This window comes from Martes martes (genome assembly GCF_963455335.1).
Source record: "Martes martes genome assembly, chromosome: 13".
Classification (NCBI taxonomy): domain Eukaryota; kingdom Metazoa; phylum Chordata; class Mammalia; order Carnivora; family Mustelidae; genus Martes; species Martes martes.
This window is the reverse complement of record NC_137901.1, coordinates 57,989,243-58,016,304: the sequence shown is the minus strand read 5'-3', so window position 1 is coordinate 58,016,304 and position 27,062 is coordinate 57,989,243. Positions and strand designations below refer to the sequence as shown.

The 27,062-nt window shown below is 38.6% G+C and overlaps 1 protein-coding gene across 3 annotated transcripts in view; it reads right to left on the bottom strand.

Moving 5' to 3' along the window:
- Positions 1 to 27,062, bottom strand: part of RALBP1 (ralA binding protein 1) — a 58,453-nt gene that overhangs the window by 5,121 nt on the left and 26,270 nt on the right. For all 3 annotated transcript variants that reach the window (XM_080821377.1, XM_080821376.1, XM_080821378.1), the window contains exons 2-7: positions 21,183 to 21,481; positions 18,762 to 19,220; positions 14,691 to 15,040; positions 13,068 to 13,229; positions 11,957 to 12,088; positions 5,350 to 5,457 (exon numbers count right to left, since the gene is read on the bottom strand). In XM_080821377.1, the coding sequence (XP_080677503.1) occupies positions 5,350 to 5,457; positions 11,957 to 12,088; positions 13,068 to 13,229; positions 14,691 to 15,040; positions 18,762 to 19,220; positions 21,183 to 21,426 (1,455 nt within the window). In that variant the 5' untranslated portion in view covers positions 21,427 to 21,481. The remainder of the gene's footprint in view (positions 1 to 5,349; positions 5,458 to 11,956; positions 12,089 to 13,067; positions 13,230 to 14,690; positions 15,041 to 18,761; positions 19,221 to 21,182; positions 21,482 to 27,062) is intronic.

The following is a 27,062-nucleotide window of genomic DNA, read 5'->3' as shown; positions in this document are numbered from 1 at the left end:
TCCCTTCTGAACGCCTTCCCACCTCTCAGTAAAAGGAGTGTCTGTTTCAGGGTCAAGATGGCCCTTGACCGTGCACTGGGATAAGGACCCAGGAAATACAGAGCTGATGTCAGTATCACCTTAAAGCAGATCTAGTAAAGGCAAGATGTTCCCAGAAGAAATCTTTTCTCCTCACCAAAAGCTACCATCCTCCTCAACGCATGTCCCCAGAGATGATAAACAGTAAATATTGTGCTTTCACAGAATACGCGTTTCTAAAACTGAACCACCAAAGTGAGGGGAAGGAAGATCTACCCAACCCTTCCAACCTAGAAAAAAGAACCAAACCAGAATGTCAGAGGCAGGAATGTATGGCTATGAGAACAAGGAGTTGTAGGCAAAGTTCTATAGCATTTCCTTCCCAACCCCTAGGTATCCAGAGGATAAGCACCTGTGATCAAACCTGAAAGACACTGCGGTCAAGTTCTAGAGGGAACCATTCAAAGCCTCTGGCAAGCATGAGTGAGCTTTTGGAGATGGAATATGCAGTGTTCCTTCCCCACGGGTTTCTAAACACAGATGCCTTCCCTTTACCACAGTGCACCTAGTAAAACTAATGTACTGAGAAATATCAGATTGGAAAAGTCTGAAATAAAGACATAATCTGGAACCTCATCTTGTCTTCAGGGGAAGAGCTGTGTGTCCCTGACAGGCAAAACATGGTCTTTCTCAAGTGACAGAAAAGGCCTAGAACTTGCCTGGCTTTAGGTATCCCACATTCATGGATTTCTGGGAGTACAGATCTGCTGTCAGAGCCTAGAATTTCATTCATTTCTGGTTAAACTCTAGAAGATTCCAGAACAGAGTAAGGTTGACTTAAGAAGTTCAGAGGGGGAAAAAAAAAAAAAAAAAAAAGTTCAGAGGGAAAGAAAGGAACTCATCTTCAGCTCTACACCTAGAACAATAGATACTAAAGAACTATTTGTCAAATCAATGAAAAATAAAACAAGTTATCTCCAACAACTTTCAACCACAAAGAATAAAATCAAAATATCTTAACATATTATCAGCAACAACAATCAGGTAAAATCAGTACTGTGATGGGGCACCTGGGTGGCTCAGTTGGTTAAGGCACTGCCTTCGGCTTGGGTCATGATCCCGGAGTCCTGGGATCGAGTCCCATGTCAGACTTCCCTTGCTCTGCAGGGAGCCTCCTCCTCCCTCTCCCTCTGCCTCTCCCCCTGCTTATGCTCTCTCCTTTTCTCTCTCTCTCTGTCAAATAAATAAAATCTTTAAAAAAAAACCAACTCTGTACTATTACATTTTAAGAATCCCAAACTTTATGGTCAGGAAGAACTATTAAAGTCAATCTCATTAATATGGAAGAAGTACAACTAATCTGTAAGTTAGGAAAAACACATATAACTCAGACCTGTGTGTGGATAAGGTAAGATTAAGCACCTAGGGGGCACATGGGTGGCTCAGTGGGTTAAAGCCTCTGCCTTCAGCTCAGGTCATGACCCCAGGATCCTGCGATGGAGCCCCACATCGGGCTCTCTGCTCAGCAGGGAGCCTACTTCCTCCTCTCTCTCTCTGCCTGCCTCTCTGCCTACTTGTGATCTCTGTCTGTCAAATAATAAAATCTTAAAAAAAAAAAAAAGATTAAGCACCTAGAACAGTGTCCAGTAAAAAGTAATCAGCAAAAGGTAGTTTCTTTCTCCAGCAGAACACTTAAGGAAATGCCACATAAAGGTAAGAACAAATACAACAGGCATGATCCCTCTCAGGCTACCAAATCATCTTACAACTTTTTTTAAAAGATTCACACCTCTGTAGTTGAGCTTCTTAAATTTAATATATGATGACCATTACGAGTCTTGCAACACACTCCTGAGCAAGCAACAGGTCAAAAACGAAATCTAATTATCTAGTAATGAATCAAGGTGGAAGCACAACATGTCCAAAGTACGGGATCCAGCAAAACCAACTTGAAGAGGGAAGTTTATGGCACAAATGCCCTCACTAAGAAAAAAGCCCTGAAACAACCTATCTCTACACCTCAAGGAACTAGAAATAGAACAAACTAACCCCAAAATTAGTGGAAGGGAGGAAATGATATAGATCAGAGGAGAAATAAATGAAATAAAGACTAGAAAATCAATATAAAAGATCAATAAAACTAAGAGTTGGTTTTTTTGGGAAAAAAATAAATAATAGCACACCTGTAGCTAGACTAAAAGAGAGAACTCAAAACCATAAATCAAAGAAGAAACATTACAATTAATACCACAGAAATACAGAACATTGTAAGAGACTACTATAAGCATTTATACACCAACAAACTGGATAACCTAGAAGAGAAGGAAATGTTCTTAGAAACATATTACCTACCAAGACTGAATCAAAAAGACTGAATATCTGAACAGAGCAGTACAAAAATTGACTCAATAATCAAAAATTGCCTAACCAAGCAAAAACCAGGACCAGATGGCTTCACAAGTGAATTCTACCAAATATTTAAAGAAATAATTCCAATCCTTTTCAAACTCTTCCAAGAAAACTTAAAAATGCTCCCAAACTTCTTTTTACAAGGCCAGCATTACCCTCGTCCCAGAGCCAAAGACACTACACGAAAGTAACAGGCTGGCACCCCTGATGAACATAGATGCAAAAATCCTCAACACATACCAGCAAACCAAATTCAACAACACATTAAAAAGATCACACAACAGGGGCGCCTGGGTGGCTCAGTGGGTTAAAGCCTCTGCCTTCGGCTCAGGTCATGATCCCAGGGTCCTGGGATCAAGCCCCGCATCGGGCTCTCTGCTCAGCGGGGAGCCTGCTTCCTCCTATCTCTCTGCCTGCTTCTCTACCTACTTGTGATCTCCATCTGTCAAATAAATAAATAAAAATCTTTAAAAAAAAAAAAAAAGATCACACAACATGATCAAGTGGGATTTATCTCTGGAGAGCAAGGATAGTTCAACACATGCAAATCAATAAATGTGATACACCACACTGACAGAATGAAAGATAAAAAATCCTATGATCATAATCTCAGTAGATGCCAAAAAGCATTGGACAAAATTAAAGTTTTTCCTCTCATTATAAAAAGTCTTAACAAAGTGGGTATAGAAGGAACACAGATCATCGTAATAAAGGCCACATTTGGCAAGCCCACAGGTAACATCATACTCAACAGTTAAAGGTTAAAAGCATTTCCTCTAAGATCAGGGACAACACAATTATGCCCACTCTCACTTCTATTTACTATTTACTACTGGAAGTCCTAGTCAGAGTAATTAGACAAGGAAAAGAAATAAAAGGTATCCAAATTGGAAAGAAGTAAAATTATCTCTGTTTGCAGACTATGTGATCTCATATATAGAAAACCCTAAAGATGCTACCAAAAACAACAAAAAACAAAAAACCTGTTACACCCATTCAGTAAAGTTGCAGGATATAAAATCAACATACAAAAATCCGTTGTATTTTTGTATACTAGCAAACTATCTGAAAAAGAAATTAAGAAAATCCCATTTACAATAGCATCAGAAAATAAAATATTTTGAATAAATTTAACCAAGGAAGTAAAAGATCTATTAAAACTAAAACATTGATGAAAAAACTGAAGACACAAATACATGGAAAAATATCCCATGTTCATAGATCAGAAGAAATAATATTGTTAAAATGTTTATACTACCCAAAGAGATCTAGAGATTCAAAATTCCAATGGTGTTTTTCATAGAAATAGGAAAAAACAATCCTAAAATTTATACAGAACCAAAACAGGCTGTTAGTATCAGAGCAATCCTGAACAAAAGGAACAAAGTTGGAGGCATCACACTACCTAATTTCAAAGTATACTGATTTCAAAACCTTTATTTAATAAAACAGTATGTTACTGGTGAAATAGAGACCAACAGAGTGGAACAGAGAGCCCAAAAATAAATCCACACATTTACGGCCAACTCATCTTTGCAAAGTGCCAAGAACACATACAGGGAAAGGACCATCCCTTCAATAAATGGTGTAAGGAAACTTGTCTTCCACATGCAAAAGAATAAAACTGGACACTTACCTCATTCCATATATATAAATCAATTCATAATGAATTAAAGATTTAAATATAAGACCTAAACTATGTAACTATTAGAAAAAAACACAGGTTTTTCAGAAAAAACACTGGTCTAGGCAATGAATTTTTAGATATGACCCCCTAAAGCAGGCAACTAAAGCAAAAAATAGACAAATGGGATGGCATCAAACTAAAAAGCAAAGGAAAAAGTCAAAAGAGTAAGGAGATAACCTATGGAATAGGTGAAAATATTTGCAAACCACACATCAGATAAGGGGTGAATATTCCAAAATTTCTAAGGAATGCAACCAATTCAACAGGTAGAACACAACCAACCCAATTCAAAAATGGCAAAGGACCTGAACAGACATTTCTAAACAGAAGACCTACAAATCACCAGTAGATATATCAGAAGATGCTCAACATAATTTATTATCAGGAAAATGAAAATCAAAACCACAATGAGATATTACCTCACAACTGTTAAGATGGCTATTATTAAAAAAAGAAAAAAAAAAGAAAACCACCATTGGCTTGGAACTCATACACTGCTGATGGGAATGTAAACTGAAGGCAGCCATTATGGCAAAGAGGATGGAGTTTCATCAAAAAAACAAAAAACAGAACTACCGTATGATCCAGCAATTCCACCTCTGGGTTTAAACCCTAAGAAAATGAAAAGAATACTGAAAAGATACCTGCACTGCCATTTCACTACAGCATTATTCACGATAGTCAAAAGATGAAAACAACTCAGTGGTCAATGCACAAATGGATAAAGATGTGGGTGTGTATAGACACATACACTGGAGAGAAGGAAACCCTGCCATTTTAGGATAACATGATAACCCTGGAGGACATGATGCTAAATGAAAAAAGCCAGAGACAGACAAACCGTACGATCTCACTTCTAGGTGGAATTTTAAAAAAAAAAAAAAGTAGAACTCACAATAGTAGAGAGCAAAACAGTGATTACCAGAGGCTGGGGGATAGAGAAGATGAGGAGATATTGGTCAAAAGATACAAAGTTGCAATTACAAAGGACGAGTAAGTCTAGAGATCTAGAGTACCTATTTTGAATACTGGAAATACACTAAAGGAATGGATTTCAGGTGCTCCCATCACAAAAGAAAAAGGTAGTTAGATGAGAAGACAATGTTAACAAGCTTTATTGTAGTAATCATTTCTACGTATAGGCCTATCAAATCATCATGCTGTACACTTTAAATATGTACAATTTTTATTTTTTAAAAAGAATTTTGAAAAACAGAAGAAAAAGGTTAGCTTACCTGAGCAAGGAGAATATTTATAACTTCCTCATTTTCATTCATTTCTTCTTTGGAAACATCCTCTTTTGAAAGACTGGCAATCTCTTGCGCAATCTTGGTTTCACACTCCTGTTCAAATAAGACAAATGAAGAACTGGTCAGCCCAAATGTAACACATATTCAACAATTTCACACCATCACCATTTAGAAGTTTCCTTCTCATTTCCTACAGCTGAAAAAGTAACAGTAACAGCCAGGTGAACTACCTGGATAGAGAAGGATTTGTTAACTGGGCTTGGAAAATAACATGCGGATCTCAGTTTGTGGCTACACCACGAAAATGTTCAATTCTGGTTAATGTGTTCACCATTTCTGGAACCCATCCATATAAAATTATATCCTGTGATACTTTTGGGGGAGGAGGGTGTCAATTTTAAGTATACAATTCAATTAATTTTGACAAATGAATATAGCCAAGTAACCACCACCACAATCATGATATAAACATTCTCATCACCACACAAAGTACCTTTCACCATCTGCTGGCACCTGACAACCACTGATCTATTTTCCATTGCTATAGTTTTCCCTTTTCTTGAGTTTCATATAAATTGAGTCGATCCATAAGAAATCTTTTATATGTACTTCCTTCACATAGAATAATGGTTTTTTTAAACTATTCATCTATTTTGCTGTTTGTATTAGTAGTCTGCTGAGTAATATGCCATGATAACACCAATCTGTTCATCCATTCACCAGCTGATGGACATTTGGGTCCTTCCTAATTTTGAGCTATTCTAACTAGAGCTGTTATGAACATTCCATACGTATATGTTTTGTGTGGGTATGTGCTTTCTTCTTTTTTTTTTTTTAAAGATTTTATTTATTTATTTCACAGACAGAGAGATCACAAGTAGATGAGAGGCAAGCAGAGAGAGAGGGAGAAGCAGGCTCCCTGCTGAGCAGAGAGCCCGATGTGGGGCTTGATCTCAGGACCCTGAGATCATGACCTGAGCTGAAGGCAGAGGCTTAACCCACTGAGCCACCCAAGTGTCCCTGCTTTCTTCTTTTAAATACCTAAAAGTGAGATTGCTTGGTCATATGGTAACCATATGTTCAACTTTGTAAGAAACTGCCAAACTGTTTTCCAAAATTACTATACCATTTTACATTACCAAGAGCAATAATGAGATGTCCAGTTGCCCCATGTTCTTGTCAACACCTGGTTTTTTTGTTTTTTTTTTTTTTTTTACTTGTTTTTCTAGAGAGGGAGAAAGAGGGGGAGAGAGCAGAGGGGAGGGGCAGCCGGAGAGGGAAAGAGAGAAAATCCCAAGCAGGCTAGAAGCCCGATACAGGGCTCAATCTCATGACCCTGAGATCATGACCTGAGCCAAAAATCAAGAGGAAGATGTTTAACTGATGGAGCCATCCAGGCACCCCAATACCTGGTATTTTCAATTTTAGTCATTCTCGTTGGTGTGTATAGTATCTCATTGTGACTTCAACTTTTATTTCTTTAATGACTAATGATATTGAGCATCTTTGCATGTGCTTGTTTGCCATTTGTACATGATCTTTGGTAAAGTGCCTTTTCAACTTTTTTGACTTTTTAAAAAATTTTTAAATTTTTTAGCCTTTTTAAAAGTGAATTATTAATTATAACAAATGTACCATACTCTGGTGGGAGAGCAGAATATATACAGGAAATCTCTGTACCTTCCTCTCAATTTTGCTGTGAACCTAAATCTGCTTCCAAAAAAATAAAGTCTACAAAAACCCTGAATTGTTTGTCTTAGGAGTTTTTTAATATATTCTAGTCCTTTATCAGGTATGTGTTTTTGCAGAATATTTTGTCACAGCCTCTGATTTGTATATTCATTTTCTTAATGGTGTCTTTTGAGAAGCATGTTTTAGCATGCTGATAAAGTGTAATCTAACAAATTTTTGAGAGAGGAGGGAAAGAAAGCGCGCATGAGCAAGAGTGTGGGGCGGTGGGGGGGAGGGGGCAGGTGGCACAAGAGAGAGGGAAAAGCAGACTCCCCGATGAGCAGAGAACCGGATGTGGGGCTCCATCCCAGGACCCTGGGATCATGACCTGAGCCGAAGGCAAACACTTAACCAACTGAGCCACCCAGGCGCCCTAACAAATTTTTCTTTTACAATTCATGGGTATTGTGTCCTATTTAAGAAATCACTGCCAAAGCCAAAGTCATTAAGATCTTCTATGTATAAAAAAAAAAAAAAAAAAACTATGTTTTCTTCTGGAAGTTTGCTTTTTTGTTTTTTTGTTGTTTTGTTTTGTTTTTGTTTTTTTAGATCTTAATGTATGACTCATTTTAAGTTAATTTCTGTATATGCAGTGTGCAAAGAGTCAAGGTTTTGTTTGGTTATTCTTTTTTGGTATATAGATATCCAATTGTTCCAATACCATTTATTGAAAAGAAAATCCTTCCCCACAGAACTTTTTTTTTTTTTTAAAGATTTTATTAATTTGACAGAGACAGAGAGAGAGGGAACAGAAACAGGGAGAGTGGGACAGGGAGAAGCAGGCCTCCTGCCAAGCAGGGAGCCTGATGCAGGGCTCAATCTCAAGACCCTGGGATCATGACCTGAGCCAAAGGCAGACGCTTAACGACTGAGCCACCAAAGTGCTCCTCCCCACAGAACTTTTATCCTCTTTGCTGAAAATTAATTGTCCATTTGAGTGTGGTCTATTTCTGGACTTCCTATTCTATGTCTACTTTTATCCAATATCCACTGTCTTGGTTACTATAGCTTAACAGTAAATCTTAAAATCAGGTAATGTGAATCCTCCAATGTTGTTCTTTTTCCACAGTCATTTAGAACATTTGTATTTCCATATAAATTTTAGAAAAGCCTGTTAATTTCCACAAAATAAACCCTGTTGAGATTTTGACTGGGACTGACTCCACAGATCAATTTGAGAATATCTAACGTCTTAAAAATATTAAGATGGATCACTCTATTTTTTTAGGTCTTTATTTTTCTTTTTAGGTCCAATATCCAACTGCTCATTTGCTAATATCAAAAAATATAATAGACTACTACTGTGCATCTAATCTTGTAACCCACAACCCTGCTAAATTCACTTATTAGGTTTTTTATAGATTCCTTAGGATTTTGTATGTAGACAGTCATGTAGTCTACATATAAAGACTTTCTTCTTTCAATTTGTATACCTTTTTCTCTTTATTGTACTAGCTAGAATGAACCTCCAGTAAAACGCTGAACAGAGTGGTGAAAGCAGAAATCCTTGCCTTATATACCCAATCTTAGGAGAAAGCATTCAGACTTTCACCATTACGTACAAAATTAACCACAGATTTTTTCAGACACCCTATATCAGACTGAGAATGACATTTGCTGAAAGCTTTTATCATGAATAAGTGCTGAATTCTGCTAAATGCTTTTCTGCATTTACTGATATGATCTTGTAGTTTTTCTTACTTCTTACCATAATGAATTATATTACTTCTATCTTAAAATTTATTTTTTGAAAAATAATTTTAAAAAATAAGTTTATTATTTTATTTTAAAAATAAATTTATTTTATCTTTAGAAGTAATTTATTCCTGGATGGGCATGGGGAGGGGAAAAAAAAAAAAGAAGTAATTTATTCCTCAAAGTTGAAATCAACTTGACAGAATCTCTTGAAAATTTATGAATGAATGAGCACGTATAAAAAGACAGCATGAAGAAAACTGACAAAGGTAATCTATCCCTTTCTATGCACTGTCACAACTCCTTTTTCCAAGAGAGAAGCAGAAGTAAGAGTCATGAAAACCAAACACACATTATCCCTGTCATAGGTCTGAGACCCTTCATTTAGAGTCTGGTGGGCAAAGCAACATGGTTCACAATTATAACCATGAGGTCAGTCAGTCAGTCATTGATTCCAGCCTGAAGCATGAAGGGGACAATAATGACAACAGGCACAGGAAACAAAAGATAGATAATCTGGTAAGCAGGAGGAAAGAAGGAAGAAAAATACACAAAGGCTTTTGCTAGTCTGCTAGTCCTGGAGTGCATGCATGTGTAAAATACCCCATGAATGCTTCCTTTCTGATGAAGCTAACTCCACATAAATGTACACTCTCCCAGTCTGATGAATGCTAATGTTCCCTAGAAGTAACACTGGGGCCTGGCACTGAATTTGCACATGGACTGTAAGACGGTCTAGAGATCTGAGATCTGAGCCTCGGTGTGGCTGAGCAACTTACAGGCTCAGAGCCAAGCACCACACACTGAGCCCAAGGAGATCAAAAGTCTGACTCGTGCACCCGAACCTTATCAGAAGTCACATGCTAGTCTTCCTATTATTAGGTGAATAAAACTCCTCCTAATCTTCAGTACCTCTTTGTGTTTCCAAAGAGCTGACTCAAAGGCCTCCAATTCCCCAGCAGTCTCTGAAATGTCTCACTATCCAACTGCTTCTGTTTACAAGTACAACCAAGCAGGAAATGACAAAACACCTTTCAGTAAAATCATCTGTTTAATTAAAAAAAAAAACAACTTTCTGGAGAGATTCCCTATTAGGATGAAATTTAGCAGCTATATGAAACTACTTTCAGTTACTAGCCGCCCAAAACTACCTTTGCCTATAGCAAAATGTAGGTGTTTATACAGACATTTTTCTTTGATGCCATTAAAGATTTATTTATTTTAGACAGAGTGCGAAGGAGGGTCAAGGGAGAGAGAGAGTTTAAGCAGACTGTGGCTGGACTTGGAGCCTGATGAGGGGCTAGATTTCACAACCCTGAAATCAGGACCTGAGGTGAAACCAAGAGTCAGATGCTTAACCGACTACACCACCCAGGCGCCCCTTCTTTGATGCCACTAACGATGTTACTACAGAGGCACCCGGCTGGCTTTCCATCCAGACTGTGCATTTAAACCCCACACTAGGAGTAAAGCTTTAAGAAAGTTATACAGGTTTTTTAAGCTTTATTCTTAAGAAAATGTTTGTCCCCCTTCATTGATAAAACCATGACTTGCACATTTATCTACTGAATACCATGGGTCAAACATTAACAAGGCCAGCACTGGGTCATCTCAGTGAACTGAGTCAGTGCCTGCAGTAACAGCCGACATTGTTGGCTAGTCAGTCTACAAGGTGCTTTTTTATTCTGTTACTTTTATATTTTTGTTATTTGGATGGTAACATCCAAGGGGCACCTGGCCAGCTCGGTTGGTAGAGCATGCCACTCTGGATCTCAATGTCGTGAGTTCAAGCCTCATGCTGGGCACAGAGTTTACTTAAATTACAAGAATAGAAGAGTGATTCCCTATTACGCTTCACAGATTCAAAAGTTGTTGATGCTTCGCCCCATTATTGTTTGTACATCTTCTCTTTAAGCATGCACTTGAACATTTTTGGGTTTTGTTTGTTTTTTGTGTTTTTAACAAAGAATGGGGGTGGGCAGAGAGAGGGGGAGGGAGGGAGAGAGAGAATCTTAAGCAGGCTCCATGCCCAGTGCAGAGCCTGACAGGGGACTTGATCTCACAACCCTGAGATGGTAACCTGAGCCAGAATCAAGAGTCAGACACAACCAACTGAGCCACTCAGGGGCACATGCACCTAAATATTTCAGGGTAGATTTTTTAAACAACAAACACACTCATATTAATATGGTATAATTATCAAAATCAGAACATTTTAAGATTGACCCAATTTTCTAGTCCAGCCTGTTTCAGCAGTTATCCCAAGTGTCTTTTATAACACTTCCTCAAACTGCCCAGGATCCAACACACGGTCCACTTATTGTACTTTGTTGTGTCTGTGTGGTCTGTGGAATAGCTCCTCATCCTTCATCTTTCACGACTTTCATATTCTGTGTGTGTGTGTTTTATTCTCCAGCTGTGTTCACTGAGGGCCTGAAACCCATGCTATGACAGTAGCCATGAGCACACCTGAGCACCCAGATCTTGATTTCTAAATACTGAAAGGAACCATGGCTCCTTGGACAAACAGCCAACTGCAGGGCTGGGCTAGAGAAAATACAAGATAAACCTTGAACATTCTGTTGTGCCAGAAAGAAAGGAAACCTCAAAAACTGATGAGTGCATGTCAGAACACTGGAGCCACTCGAGAGGTTCTTACTGGCCAAATATGTATCGATTAGATTATGAAAGTATTGGTTACAATATCACACGAAGTATCAATAAATAAATTAAAAAGGTAAAAAAAACCAACTTTCAAATTAAACATTTCCCTGGTATCAAACTATATATAATCATTAACTGGAACATTTAAGCAAATAAATTTCCCATCAGGAACTTCACTTCAGAAAACATGTATATATTGTGTTTTTAAAAGAAACTAACTGGGGCACCTGGGTGGCTCAGCTGTTAAGTGTCTGCCTTCAGCTCAAGTCATGATCCGGGGATCTTGGGATCAAGCCCCGAATCGGGCTCCCTGTTCATGGGAAGCCTGCTTCTCTCTCTCTCACTCCCTCTGCTTGTGTTCCCTCTCTTGCTGTGTCTCTCTCTGTCAAATAAATAAATCTTTAAAAGGAACTAACTTAAAATAGTATATAAAGAAAATTCCAGCACATTCAGTTTATATTCCATTATAAACATGATATACCAAAATGACAAATTTACTCACCTGTCTTTTAGCTTCTCTCAGTTTCCTTTTGAGGGCTGTCAAAATTCTTTGTACTTCCCATAATCTTTCTTCTTTAGATAAATCCTTTACCCCAGCCTGCAGATCTCGATGTAAACAATTCAAAAGAAACTCCTAGAAGACAACATGCCACACACTGAGTAGTGTCCCATGTCTTATCATCTTAAAACCACATCCACATGCAATTTCTCAAGATGCACAACCAACTATCTTTCATTTATCACTAAGGAAACGAAATAATGGCATGAATTATTTTTTCAAGCATATGACTGAAAAATCCTTTTTTGCCTGGACATTGAGTTCTCATCATTAATTTACACTGGTTGAATAACAGTTCGTTCATATCCCTTCCTATCAACAACTAATAATGGGAGCTCATAAAGGAAAGAAAATCAAATAGGAATTTGATAACGTGTATGCAAATAAAAGACATAATAATCATCAAATATAAGTAGATTTCTCAGTCTTGAATTTCTTAATCAGTTTTGCTAAACATACACACAACCAAATGAACTATGTCTTCTATCAAAGTAGCACAGTGGAAAAGCACAGGATTTGGGTCAAATTCCGGTTCTACAGTTCAGTAACCATGTGGCACAGGGTCAGATATTTAGTTTCCCCAAATTTCTTTGTATCTGTAAAATACGGCTGGTAACAGCAACCTTGTCCAGATAAGCTAACATTTTTGGACTCCTTACAATGTGCCTGGCAGCATTATCTCATTTATGGTAATAAGCTTCACATCAAACCACAAAATGACCCATTTTAAAATGGGATCACCAAGGCTTACAGAGTTTGAGCAATCTGCCTAAAAATCAGAAACCTAGGGAGAACTTAAGGCCAGGTCTTTTGATTTCAAAAACTGTGTTCTTTCTACAATATTCTCACTTCACTGGCATAAAAGTGCCAGACAGAAATTTCTGCCTTCCGTGTGCCATGAACAATGTGTCTAACATAGTTCCAGACACACACGAATGCTCAGTGAACAAGAACTGCTCCTACTAATCATCACTACCAATCATCGTAATCATCCAAAATGGACAGAGCAAAGGTAGGCTCTTTGGGGCTGAAGCGTGGGGCTGAGCACACACACCTGTCTTCTGATCTCCTCCTTGATGTTCTCCTGGGTCTCTGGCAGTGTGGGCATAGTGGCCATGTTAGACCATCGAAGAGGTTTTGTCACTTGCTTTAGTATCACATTTCCAAAGAGCTCTTGCACATGTGTGAAAAACACATATAGGACACGATTGCTAATCTAAGAAAAAATAAATAAAAAGATTTGCAAAAAAAAAAAAAAACCTATTCAAATTATCATTTTATTTCATTTAATTTGTGTCTGTTGCATAGTACATCCTTTAATCCTAGACATGGGGATGACAGCTTTCCTCAGAAGTAACCAGATATGCTTTGCTAATCAATGGCCAACTGAAAGAAAAGAATAGAAAAGCAGCAGGAGTTCAGTCAGGTATTCCAGCACCGAAAGGAACTGGGGGGAAAAAAAGGACAGGAGAAAGGATGCAGAAGTCACTGGCCATCAATTTGCTCTTTTTTAGCAATATAATATTAACTGATTTAAAAAATCTTATGTTCTTTATTCTCAAGTTATTTTGAGACCTTTTAACACACACAAGTAGATCCACTGAGGAACACGAAAGAAGTAAGAGCACTTGCAGGTGTCAAGCTGGGCTGAGTGCAAGAACCCTGACTCCAGAAACGATGCCTTGTGGGCAGATGTGCACAGCTAGCATTTAAATATGATGGTCATATGCTAGGAGATCAGGACATTGATTATTTTCTACCTAACACTTACAATACACTTGAACCTTCTATGAAATAATTGTCCCCAATATAGTAATATCAAGTAACAATGTAATATTTACCAAATTCTGAAAGCCTGACTAGTCTGAATGATCAAACTGAAATCTGAGAAACATTTTACCTCCTAAACACAATCAATGAACAATGAAAGTATAAGAAAATACCCTCTTACAACTGTGCATTATAACAGTGGCTGATAATAATCTAGTATATTGGCCAAAAAGAGAGCTTAAAATAAAAATACAACCATCACTCCATTTTTTTGTCTTTTGTGTCTGGCCTCAATAAAATATCAATAATTCTAATTAAAGGAAAATATATGCTCTATGCCAGCACCAAGTGAGGAGCAATAAACAAATGCCAAATATTTATGTTGTAAAGAGACACCAATTAACACACTACCCAGTTCCCTGAAATGTCTCCTCAGATTAAATTTCTGTAACATCCTTCCCTAGGATCTATCTTTATGAATGAAATCACCAGGTTAAGTCCCTGACCAAACAAATGATGTTAGGCCCCCTTGTGCCTGAGTCTGATATGTGGACACGATATAATGAGGCAATAGTGCTATTCGAAAAAATAAATCTTTGAAATTCTACAGATGAACTCTGTAATCGTGGGTACCATGGGCTTCCCCTCTACCCATGACGGATCACTGTCATCAGAATCTGGTTTAGAAACCCACACCAAAGACTGTACAATACTCAAATTACAAAGCTACACGCTGGTCATATGATGACATTGTCCATATCCTGAAAGAAAAAAGACTGATACTCGGGCTAATCTACCGTCTACATTTGCTGGTTAACTGTTCTGTATGTGACCCAGCAACAGAAAATGTCTCCGACACTCCCCAGGGTCAGCGTCAGAGGGCACGTGTGCAGAGAAGGCCATGTACCTGAACCGTTGGGCTGAGCACTATAGAAATGTTCTGTATATTCATTTTTGTTTCCAGTTCCTTTGCGATAACATGGTCCATGTGCACGATCAGCCAAGAAATCAGAAGATAGTTACATTCTGGCAGTTCTTTGAGCAAGCGCTGGAATTCCTGCACCTTCTCGCTCTCTGTGTTCCTCCCACATGCCTCCTCAAAGCGAGGCATCAGCTCTTTGGTAAGCAGATTCTCCGGAAGGTCTCGCAAATACTGCTTCAACAAACTGGCTACAGTGTTAGGTTCATATTCTTCCAAATTGGGAGACTCCTCTCTGTCATAGGCCGCTTTCAGCTCATCCACCTTTGATTTAATTCCTAAAAACATTCAAATTGCAAACAGAAAGAGAATCAAGAAAATATAAATAATCAAACACAGTTTTTAGCACGGCACCCACTCCTCGGGGGAGATCTGGGGAGAGCCAATCTGATAATAACAAACCCCTAGTTATAAAGTATTTATCCATTCAAGATGTGCACAATTCCTCTACGAAGAAAGTAATACGAAAGACCACACTGTGTGGGTGAATTCAACCAAAAGCTAAATAATGGAAACTCAATACTTAGGAAAAAAACATCAGAGCAATCACAGAATATCTTAAGTTTCAAAACATGCCAAGTGACTCGGGGGGCAATTTTTTTTTTTTTTTAGTTTAAATCTAGGTAGGTAAAAATTCAGGCAAACATTCAACTACAATCCAAGCATAAATCTTGCTCCACATGAGTGGCCAACTGCCTTTTCTAACAAGTCACAAGACTTGTTAGACAACATAAAACACAACTCAGTATTTATAAATGTGTCCAAAAAGTTGTGAATAACTACTTTTTTATAAGCAAACATATGACAAATGCAAAAGGTGGGTTTGCTGTTAAAACACACTCTTTGGGGGCGCCTGGGTGGCTCAGTGGGTTAAAGCCTCTGCCTTCGGCTCAGGTCATGATCCCAGGGTCCTGGGATCGAGCCCCGCATCGGGCTCTCCGCTCCGTGGAGAGCCTGCTTTCTCCTCTCTCTCTGCCTGCCTCTCTGCCTACTTGTGAGCTCTGTCAAATAAATAAATAAAATCTTAAAAAAAAAAAAAACCACACTCTTTGAAAAATCCTGTCCATTAAATAATCCCCATCTGATTTCTATTTTTAAGTTTCAATTGTTGTTTCCTTAATCTGAAACACAGCTGGAACCAAAAAAAGCGAAACTTGGGTTTCTAATTGTTTTTGCTTTTCTTACTGGACAGAAAGAAACGCTAACACACAAAATGACTGTTTTTCACACATTTTGTAAGTTTTTAAGTCCTCAGGCCAATCTGCATTTAAGTGATATGGATTCATGAAAGTACAAGGTAGCTTTCTGTTGTGTTTAATACTCAAAACTTCAGGCCAATTATTTGAAACAAGCCACAGAATAAGGCCAAGAGACTGTAATGGTTGATGCAAATACTCCAGTGTCATCTAATCTGAACAGCATTTTATAATCAATAGTGCTTAGGTCTGGGCTTTGGCATTCCTTATCTTATGTGAAAACCTTCCATTACAATAAGTCTGTAACTTATCCAGCACTGACAAAATTGATAACTCTTAAGTATGAAAGTAAGAAGACAAAGCTTATTTTTGTATAATGGTCATTTTGAAAAAGAAAATAATTCTCATTTTATTTATTTTTTTTTAAAAGATCTTATTTATTTATTTATTTATTGGAGGAGGGGAGGAGCAGAGGGAGAGGGATAAGGAGACTTGGTGAAGAGTGTGGAGCCTGACATGGGGGTCAATCCCATAACCCTGAGATCACAACCTGAACTGAAATCGAGAGTTGGATGCTTAACTGCCTAAGTCACCTCAGTGCCTCAATAATTCCCTTTTTCTTGAGTGACAACTTCAAGTAAAATTCTTAGCAAAGACCTCCTCTCTCTATTTATATGTATCTAATTTTTCTCCCCCCCATCTGCCTACCCAGAAAACTACACAAGTAAACAATTAAAATATGTGTCTGGTTTGCTATTACTCAGAAATTATCAAAATGTTTTCTTTTTAAGAATTGGACACTTCAAATAGAACATCCTAGGTAGAGAAATAGCATGTCCAAAAGGACATATATTTGTTCTAAAACTGGAACTTACATATGAATAAGAGCCAAAAATTTGTTTTCCAAAACAAAAATACTGTTTTCCAGCAGAAAACAGTATTGTTATGGGCATTCAAAGAAAGAAAAGTCACAGCCATAAACTCTAATCCAGAATGCAGCACACTGTCAGAGCTTAAAAAATAATAAAAAATTGATCAAAGCAGAAGCTCAGCCTCCAGGAGTCAATGATCAGGGGAACAGCGCCATCTGAACGCTCTGACACACAAAGAGAGGAGTTCTGCAACTCTGACTCTCCAAAAGAATGCAAACATCAAAAATAGGTCAAAAACAAAAGAATGCTTTGAACAAAGCTGTAGAAACTCTTCAGAGAAACTTGCACCTCCAACAAAATTCCTTCCTGCTTATCAAACTCATGTGAGAGAAGCAGCTATGTCAGTACTATTTAAATCTTTACAAATCAATTAATCATTAATTAGGGTTTTTTTCATCATTACTTAGCTTTAAAAGTCAAATTTTGGGGGGCGCCTGGGTGGCTCAGCCCATTAAGCAGCTGCCTTCAGTTCAGGTCATGATCCCAAAGTCCTGGGATCGAGCCCCACATCAGGCTCCCTGCTCAGTGGAGAGCCTGCTTCTCCCTCTCTCTCTGCTTACTGCTCTGCTACCTGTGCTCTCTCTCTCTCTCTCTCTGATAAATAAATAAAATCCTTAAAAAAAAATAAAATAAAATAAAAGCCAAATTTTCAAATTCATTTAAATATATTTATTTTCGTGTTACTAAAGAGTTATAAATTCAAATTCAATGCCTAACTTGTGGATTTTATTTTCTAGAAAATGGTTAACATATTAGCTAGAATACTCTTGAACAATGACATGCTATCTAGGGGACTAGGTAAAGGGTTCCCCAAATACCAAAGATGCCTGTCCCTTCCCAGAAAAAGAAAAAAAAAAAAAAATCAAACCTGCCCTCTAAAAATGTGTATGAGCCAAATAAATGGAAAAACTCAAGAGCAGTCTCTCTATATTCTAAATGTATATGATTTGATTCATAATGAAAACGTGTGACCAACAAGTTTTTATAAAAGAGATCTCCAGCATCAAGAAACTGAATCACAGGAAGGCGATGATTTGGAGCACAGATGTTGCCACAGGCAGGACAGACTTCCACCCTATATAGTTCAAAAGTCCTACTACTTTGTAAGAAACAGAATCTTTTTCCTTTAAATAGTACAATAGTATACACTGTGCTTGATTTTAGACACCTGAATGAATTCTATCCTTGCCAAACATGAAATTTTAATTTTCACAGGTAGGGAACATACATAGATGGAAAATCAATTTTACTCATATATGGAACAGCTGCACGCAGCTGACAAAAGCATTCACATTTGGGCCTAAACATTTAGCAAGTAACATTTGTATGTCCCTTAGCTGAACTCAGGGAAGAGGATTATATCAATAAAAGTGCCCGTGGCCAAGACACCTTGTTCACCGAGATACCCTTCCTCGTCCTGCTCATCTCCCTCACAACGCTGAGCCCTGCTCAGAGAGGAAGGAGGCAGGAAGAATAAAGCACAATCTGAGCGCACCAGAGGGAAGGGATGCTACTCAGATGCTTTGCACTGTACTGAAGCACAGAGTACTTCACACTGCTAAAACAAGCATGGCCTATAAGAGAGGAACTCCACTCGCAGGCATACACAACAGATTCTGCTCCCACCTGTGAAAACTAGTGTGGAAAGCCTCCTAAGGGAAGGGAATATCATAGAAAAGCAAACTGTGGACACACACACACACACACACACACAGAGGCCGGGGGGATTTCCGTTCAACTGGAAGGATGGAGGAAATGGACAAGGCTTAGTACCCATGCCACAATTTTCCTCACACACCGATCATTTTCCTTCCTGTGAAAAACGGAAGTGAATTTTCAGACCACCCAAGAGGAGCGCGTGTCCCCAGTACCTGACACTCTGTAGATGCCTTCGCACTTCATGCCGTACTTCTCCACATAATCCACGCACTCGCGGAACACCGCTGGCAGCCGGATGCCGTCGTACATCATGGTCCGCTCAGCTGCGTCGGTCAGGGGAACTCCGAAAATGGGCTTGAGATTGGGGACATCCATCTGAGGCACCTCTGGCTCCTGAATTGGCTTCTTCTTTTTCTTCTTTTCCTTCCACTGTTTAACAACATCAGCTGCTGTCAAGTCTTTCGACTTCTTCTCTTTATGTTTCTCTTCTTTGTGCTTTTCTTCTTTATGTTTTTCCTCTTTGGGTTTCTCTTTTATTTTAAAATCCTTCTCTTTCTTTTTAGAAAAGCTGGGCTTCTTAAAAACATGGATTCCCTTGGACCTTTTCATTTTGGAAGGACTTTCAGCTTCATCTCCAGAGCTATCTTCCTGAAAGGCAGCATAGCCTTCAGCTGCCAAAGAAGTACAGGAAATAGAAGTCATCTATCTGTTTAATGTCAACCCAGCCATAAACTTCCTAAAAACAGGACCCCAAAAAAAGTGCTACGGGGCACTGGCTAACTCTTTCACTCCTGGCCAGTGCCTCCTGGGTACTGCCAGTAATGAAACGGGTTTCTTCTCGGGTCAAAGGAGATGAGGCAGTGACATCTCCTGACCACAAGTGGGGGAAATGCAGAGGACCAGTTACCTTTACGACTGGTTTTAGGTGGAGTTTTGGCAAACCAAGTATTATGAATACACAACAAAGGATCTACAGAGAGGGCCAATGGAAAGAGTCCTTCTATAATAGAGCTTTTTCTCATCATCTGACAATGTGCTCTTACTTACTTTAGAGTTTTTTCACACATTTGGTCCCTGTAATTTGAAGCAGTCTGACACCATGACACAAATGGCACTGGTGTTTGGAGGCTCCGGTACTTCCCCTATCACACCCCGCCCTCCTGTCACTATCTGTTAAGTTCCTTCTGGAGACTGGAGCAGGGACTGAAGCCTCATGTGGATGGAGGACAGAACCAGGAGATTCCCTCGCCTCTGGATGGTGGCCAATGCATCAGCCCATTTCCCAGCATCACGAGCCCTGATTTCCACACTGACACTTGCTTTGTATCATATTAGAACTATCCTAGCTTGGTTTTGTTGCCTCCAAATATAATTCTCCTATTCTTTTCTTTAGCCAGCTACTTTAAAAGCTATTTCATAACAAAGATAAAAAACTATTTCACAAATTACCCTCTATTTAAAATACTACAACCAGAAGGGCGGGAACATGGAGGGCATGATACCATGATATAAAGCCAATGCAGTTCTCAGACAGTGCTAGTGTGAGTGTAAACTGGTACAACCACTTTGGAAAATTGTTTTGCAGGATCTACTACTGCTAAAATGAGCATGGCCTATAAGAGAGGAACTCCACTCGCAGGCATACACAACAGAAATGTATAAACACCTGCGACACTCACAGAAGCCTTATTTATGAGCCAAAGAAGGCAAACAACCCAAATGACCAATAACAGCAGAGTACATTCTAGTATATTAATGCAACGAAACAAAATCCGGCAATAAAAATGAACTAATTACTGTCACATTAAACAACATGGATGAATCTAACAAATATAACTTTGGGAGGAAGAAACTAGATGCAAAAGGAAATATGCTTAATTTTTATAAATTCAAAATCAGGCAGTATCAAGCTATATTGAAAGAAACTTTACCTCTGGGAAGGGTGGGGGATTCCCTTTGAAGGGATAATGGAAGGAAATTTCTAGGGTGCTGATAACACTATTTCCAGATGCTTCTAATTACAAGGACATATATCCATTTTACGGTATCTCATTGAAGTTATACACAATGTGTCCATTCTACTTCAGTGTTACTCTTCAAAAAACAAATTAACTTAAAAATACCATAAAATTCAAAATAAAGCAATACTTGAAATAACTCAACTGATCTGCATTTAACATACTAAAGAGCTATGCTTAAACAACTCACCTTTCCTACTGAATAGGAACTATAAATAGAATGCATTATGGTATTTGCTTAAGACAAACAAATAACTACTTTTTTCACAGTTCCAATAAAGTGGAGTACCCCAAATGGCTTACACAACCTAGCCAAGAAAGTAATATTCTACATAAGTAAAACTCCAATATCTACTTCTTACACATTATTTAAAATAACCAATATAAGAAACTTCTACCAAAAAGCTTAACCATTTCTGGAAACTTGGTATTTTTATTCACAAGAATAGGACCCTAAAATACAACTCTAGTATATAAAAACTGAGACCCAGAAAAGTAAAGAACAGAGAATGTCAAACAAGAGTCTTTGGACATATTCCAGGAGACAGCAGGTGAGGGATTAGAGTAAGAGTTTATCTAAAACATATCAAAAGCATAGAGAAAAATGGCACTTACTCCTTTTTTCTTTTTTCTTAAATTTTCCTTTTTTCTTCCCATGGTCTTTCTCATCATCAGACACTATGTCAGGAGGTTCATGGAGGCTGTCATGGGGAGGCGAGGGCTCGCCGGTGCGGTACAATCCAGGGAACTTAGTAGGGCTGATCTCCTCAGAGCTGGGGGTTCGGGTAAGACCACTGCCATGCTCCACCCTGCGGTGTTCACTGGGGCTGCTGGTGGGGGGCAGGAAGCACTCAGTCATTCTGCCTCCCTGATGAGACAGTGAAGAGGGTTTCTCTGTTACCTATCCATTACACCTGCACATAAGGGAAAAAGGTCATCAACACCAACCAAAACACAAAAGCACCAAAAACACACAAAACATGGTGAGTAATCTTGCATTTACAAATCAAAAATATTTCTCTTCACGACCCCTCTTTAAAAATACTCATACGTTTTATCATCTCAAGTTATATTCCATTCATCACACATTTCAATCCTCAAAGAGCTTTTGTAGAAAGCATTAGCTAGCATCTTAAGTACTAGAAAAATAAACCAAATGAAAACCAGAGTTCTCAAAGTAGTATACAGAGTTTCTTTTATAAAGAAGTCCCCCATTGTAAGGGGTTTCATTTTGATGGCTACATAAATATTTTCTTTAAGGTTATGAACAAACAACTATAAATAATAAATTATAAAAACAACTTATATAGCTATGAATGAATAGTTCAGAATCATAATTAAAATTTACAATAGCTGTAGTGATATATTTGATGATTCACACAATTATAGATGCTTAAATTCTATATCACATGATATTAAGTCATTTCTGTGTTGATAATAACTATTTTATTTTGTACTGCAATTTTGTTAAAAGAAACAAGGGAACCCTTATTTGCTCAATTCTAAAATACAAACAAAATAGATTCACTAGAATGGACACTGCGAAGGACAAACACAGTAAGAACTCAAGATTTGTTCACTTTTTCTTCCTTAGAGGTTACAGTCCACATACAGTGTTCAAAAGTTACTTGGATTAGGTCTTATTCCTCATTAATATACTTATGATATTTATTTGGAAAACTATTAGGAACACTTGTTTCTCTTTGCACTTACTTTTAAGGTTATTTTGCAATTTAAAAAATCCATAAGCCCTAAATGACAAGACCTTTCCTGACCATGAACACAGTCAAGATAAGCAAATATATAAAAAAAATTTTTTTAATTGCAATTTGCAACAGCTAAGTTCTTGAAACAGCAAAGAGTTCTTACAAATCAATAAAAATATGAACAAATCAAGACACCTACACAAAGGATATGATGTAATTCATAGAAAAATTACTAATATCCATATGAAAATAATGTTCAAGTACAATTCTAATTTTTTAAAAAGATTATTTATGTATTTACTTGACAGAGAGAGAGAGAGAGATCACAAGTAGGCAGAGGCAGGCAGCGGGGGGGGGGGGGGGGGAGGCAGCAGACTCCCTGATGAGCAGTGAGCCCGATGTGGAGCTCCATCCCAGGACCCTGAGACCATGACCTAAGCGGAAGGCAGAAGCTTAACCCACTGAGCCAGCCAGGCGCCCCCAAGTACAATTCTAATTTTTAAACCATAAATTAAAACAGTAAGTTACCAACTTTCTAACATCAGACTGTAAAGAACAAAAAAGTACATAATACCAAATGTTTGTAAAGATACAAGCAGAGAGGGACTCATGAGAATATCTATTAATAATAGAAGTATAAATTAGCACAGTCTTTCTTGAAATGCAATTTGGGAATATATATCAAAATACAAAATGTACTCTCTGGTCCATGCATTCCTTTTAGGAATCCTCCTGATATACTTTTACAAGAATTCAAAGACATGCACCTGAAAATATTCACTTCAACACTGTAAAAGCAAAAACGTAATGATCTTAATGGCTATCTACAAAAGATCAGTTAAATTATGACATCCACATAATGGAATACAAATTAATACATACAATTTATGAAAGCATTAAAGACAACAGTTAACTACTATTAACTCCTGAAATGGTAAAAATGGGAGGGAGAGAGATTTTTTTTTTAATTCCTTCTACATAGTCTAAAACTTACTGTGTTCTTTTATTATTTTTATTACTATTGTTGTTTTAAAAAATGCACAAGCCGTGTTTTTTTAATTTCATAAAAATCATGCAGCATTTAAAATCAGATTTTTAATACTATTTAATAATTGGGGGAAAACAACTTTACAGCACAATATCAATACTTAAGTATATAAACATGCATGTAAAAAAAAAAATCATAAAAACAGGGGTGCCTGGGTGGCTCTGTCGGTTAAGCGTCTGATGGGTCAGGTCATGATCTCAGTGTTGTGAGATCAAGCCCTGGGTCAGGCTCTGCACTGGATGCCTAACCTGTTTGGGATTCTCTCTCCCTCTCCCTGCTCACACACATGCACATTCTCTTTTTAAAAACAAACAAACAAAAAAACTCGTAAGAACAAGAGAATGTTAATAACAATTATCTCTGAATGATAAGATCATAGGTGACCTATGTTTTCTTCCTATCTTCCTGCATTTCACAATTTTTCTACCCACGATGCATTATTGCTCACATAATCAGGAAAACATAAAAAAGAACAGGAAGTTCCATTAAAGGATCTGTAAGCATTACTCTAATTCTTCTGTTTGGCTTTTTTTTTTTTTTTTTTAGAAGAACGGGTTCTTTTCTTTTCAACCAAAGGCATCGTAAGTTTGTTTGTTTTTTTAAGATTTTACTTATTTATTTGACAGCGAGGAGAGATCACAAGTAGGCAGAGAGGCAGGCAGAGAGAGAGGAAGGGAAGCAGGCTCCCCGCCAAGCAGAGCTGGATGCGGGACTCCATCCCAGGACCCTGAGATCATGACCTGAGCTGAAGGCGGAGGCCTAACCCACTGAGCCATCCAGGCACCCCAAAGGTATCACAAGTGCTGACGATCACAGGATTTGAGAGTTTAGGCGGAGCTAGAGCCCAGCAGCGTAACAGTTACACATTACAGGTGAGGAAACTAAGCTCCAAGGACCAGGGAAGCCAGAACACAACTGCCAGGAAGGAGCCACAGCTGTAAACTACAGAAATAAACCCGCTGATAGGCATTCCTTCCACACTGAGCCATTTTGTCCTCTGCTCCCCTGGCTTTGTGCACACTGTCTTCATTCCAGAGGAGCCAGCCCTCCTTCCCACACTTCTGCATGGCCAATGCACACTTATCCTTCACCACGATGCCTAAAAATGGGTATGAAGAATCTTTTTGAAGTGATGGAAACAGCCTAGATTTGGATGGTGGTAACGGTTACAACAAACTGGTTGATTTACTAAAAATCACTGAATTACACAAAGTGGGTAGATCTTATGATATGTAAATTATATCTAAATAAAGCTGTTCTTTAAAAAAAAGGGAACAATTACCAGCAACATTTTATCCAGGAATCCTCCCTCATCACTCCTTTTCCATGCTCCCAAAATCTCTGAAACACACCTCCGGCACTGCAAGCCCTGTGCTGTTTTAATTGCCTGGGCACCCATCTGTCCTGTCCAGCAAATTTGTAAGTTCCAGCATTTAACACAACACAGGCATTACAGGAGGTACTCAAACATTTACTTAATGAACTAATTAGTTTTTTCCATGTTCTTAACATACTGTGTACTGCCAATGAGACAAAGACTAGAAGAAACGAACCCTTTGCCTTATATTTTAATTAAGGAAACAAAGCAATGGAACCCAAATTTTATTTGAATTCCTGTGGCTTCAGCAACATTCACATACATTAACTAACCTTAGTACATCCTGTAAGAAAAGAAGTACTTTTCCATGTTCACAAACAGGAGTGGGTCACAGTGACTTACCCTAAGTCACACAGCAAGAAGGAAAACTGGGATCTACCCTGAAGCACCCATTCTTCCCATTACACTGCCCTTCGTGTCAACCATGCAGAGGAGAGGACATGCATGCCAGGAGGAATGGCGCAGTACAGACACAAGCAGGAACACAGGGCTTATTTGTGGGATGGCAGCAAGCCTGGTCTGATGGGAGCAGTTCCTGGGAAGAGCAGGAAAGGAATGGAAAGACGAGGTGGGTTCTAACTGAATGCCAACTGAGGGCCCAGCTGAAGACGTCAGCCTTGATGTGGGAGCCGAGTCATCATTAATTCCAAAGCCAGGAAGTGACAAAACTAGCAGTAAGAGGAGTAAGGGCAGGAATATGTACAACCAAATGCCACACAGATTTGGGTTGTTCTCTCCTGTCCTACAGAATTTTGTAACCTATGTCTATACACACACACACGTTCTCCCAGTTCATTTGTTATCATTACTCAGTTTCCATCCTAGACTGCTGGAGAAGACAGGTTTCCCCATAAAGCGTTCAACAGATTATCCTGCAAAAACTACTCCAGACAAATATTTGTTGACTTGCTTCCCCTAGAGTTGGGAATGAGTAGAAGGAAGGGCAGCAGTTAACAACGTACATGAAGGGTGAAGGCCTGAATGCACAATGATTTAAAAGCATTAATATGTTTCCATTAGGAGACACTGGAGCACTGGAGGAGTCACTTCACCAAATAAATGGGCAGAAGTGGCCTTAGAAGGTCCCTGGTAAATCTGAGTGTAAGTAGCCTAAGGTAAGAAAATAGAACAAGTATTAGAAATTCCTACTTCTAGGGCAACAGAAGAACTGATGTAAATTTGTAAAGATCTGAAGAAAGAACACTTATCCCTACTCCTCTTGGTAGGTACAACTAAAAATCCTGAATATTAATTTAAAAAAAAAAAAAGACAATAAGACCAATAGATAAGAAGGCTGGTGGTTAGGGACCTCAGGATTCTTTTTTTTTTTAAGATTTTACTTATTTATTTGACAGACAGAGATCATAAGTAGGCAGAGAGGCAGGCAGAGAGATGGGGGGAAGCAGGTTCCCTGCTGAGCAGAGAGCCCGATGCGGGACTCATCCCAGGACCCCGGGATCAGGACCTGAGCCGAAGGTAAAGGCTTTAACCCAATGAGCCACCCAGGTGCCTCAGGATTCTAAGAACAGAGATGGGAGTTCCCAGAGTTTTCTTTTTGCCTCTACATCCCAGAAAACTTAAGATGATAGAGGAGTTAGTAAATAGCTCCAGACAAACACCAGAAAAATCTGCAGCCCTGTAAGAGGGAGGTGAGAGTTGCACCCTCAAGGGGTGCCCCAGGTGGGGAGCTGGGCCTTCCACACCCGCCAGCTGTTAAGAGTACTCTGCTCTTGCAAGGGTGTCAATGGAGACCATGTGAAGGATCTGACTTCCATCCCAAACTTGAGTAACTAAGAGCCCCACTCCACTCCTGCTGGGTAGTCTCAGAGGAGGCCTAGAGAAGAGTCAGAATTTTCAGCATCACCCAGTGGTAATGAGGCCACCCCACCTCAGTGTCAATGGAGACCACATGGAAGCCAGAAGCAAAAGAGGAAAAGAAAACCTCCAAAGAAAAGATTAATTACACAGAAAACAAATTGCAATATAGAACTAAAACCAGTAATTACACTACAGGCAATGAACTAAGCATTCCAATAAAAAGGCAGAGATAATCAGACTGCACAAAAAAGCAAGATTCAGTGATACGCTGTTTATAAGAGATCTACTTTAAAGATAATCATTATACAGAGAGGTTAAAAAGCAAATGAATGGTAAAGATACACCATACAAACCCATAACACCAGAAAAGTGGAGTGACTGTAATACCAGACAATAAATTGCAAGACTAGAAGCACTACCAGAAATAAAGGACGTCCCCATAATCATAAATGACGCAATTCTACAGACGTACATGCCTCATAACAGAATTCCAAATACATGAAGCAAAACTGACAGAACTACAAAGAGAGAAATAGACAAATCCC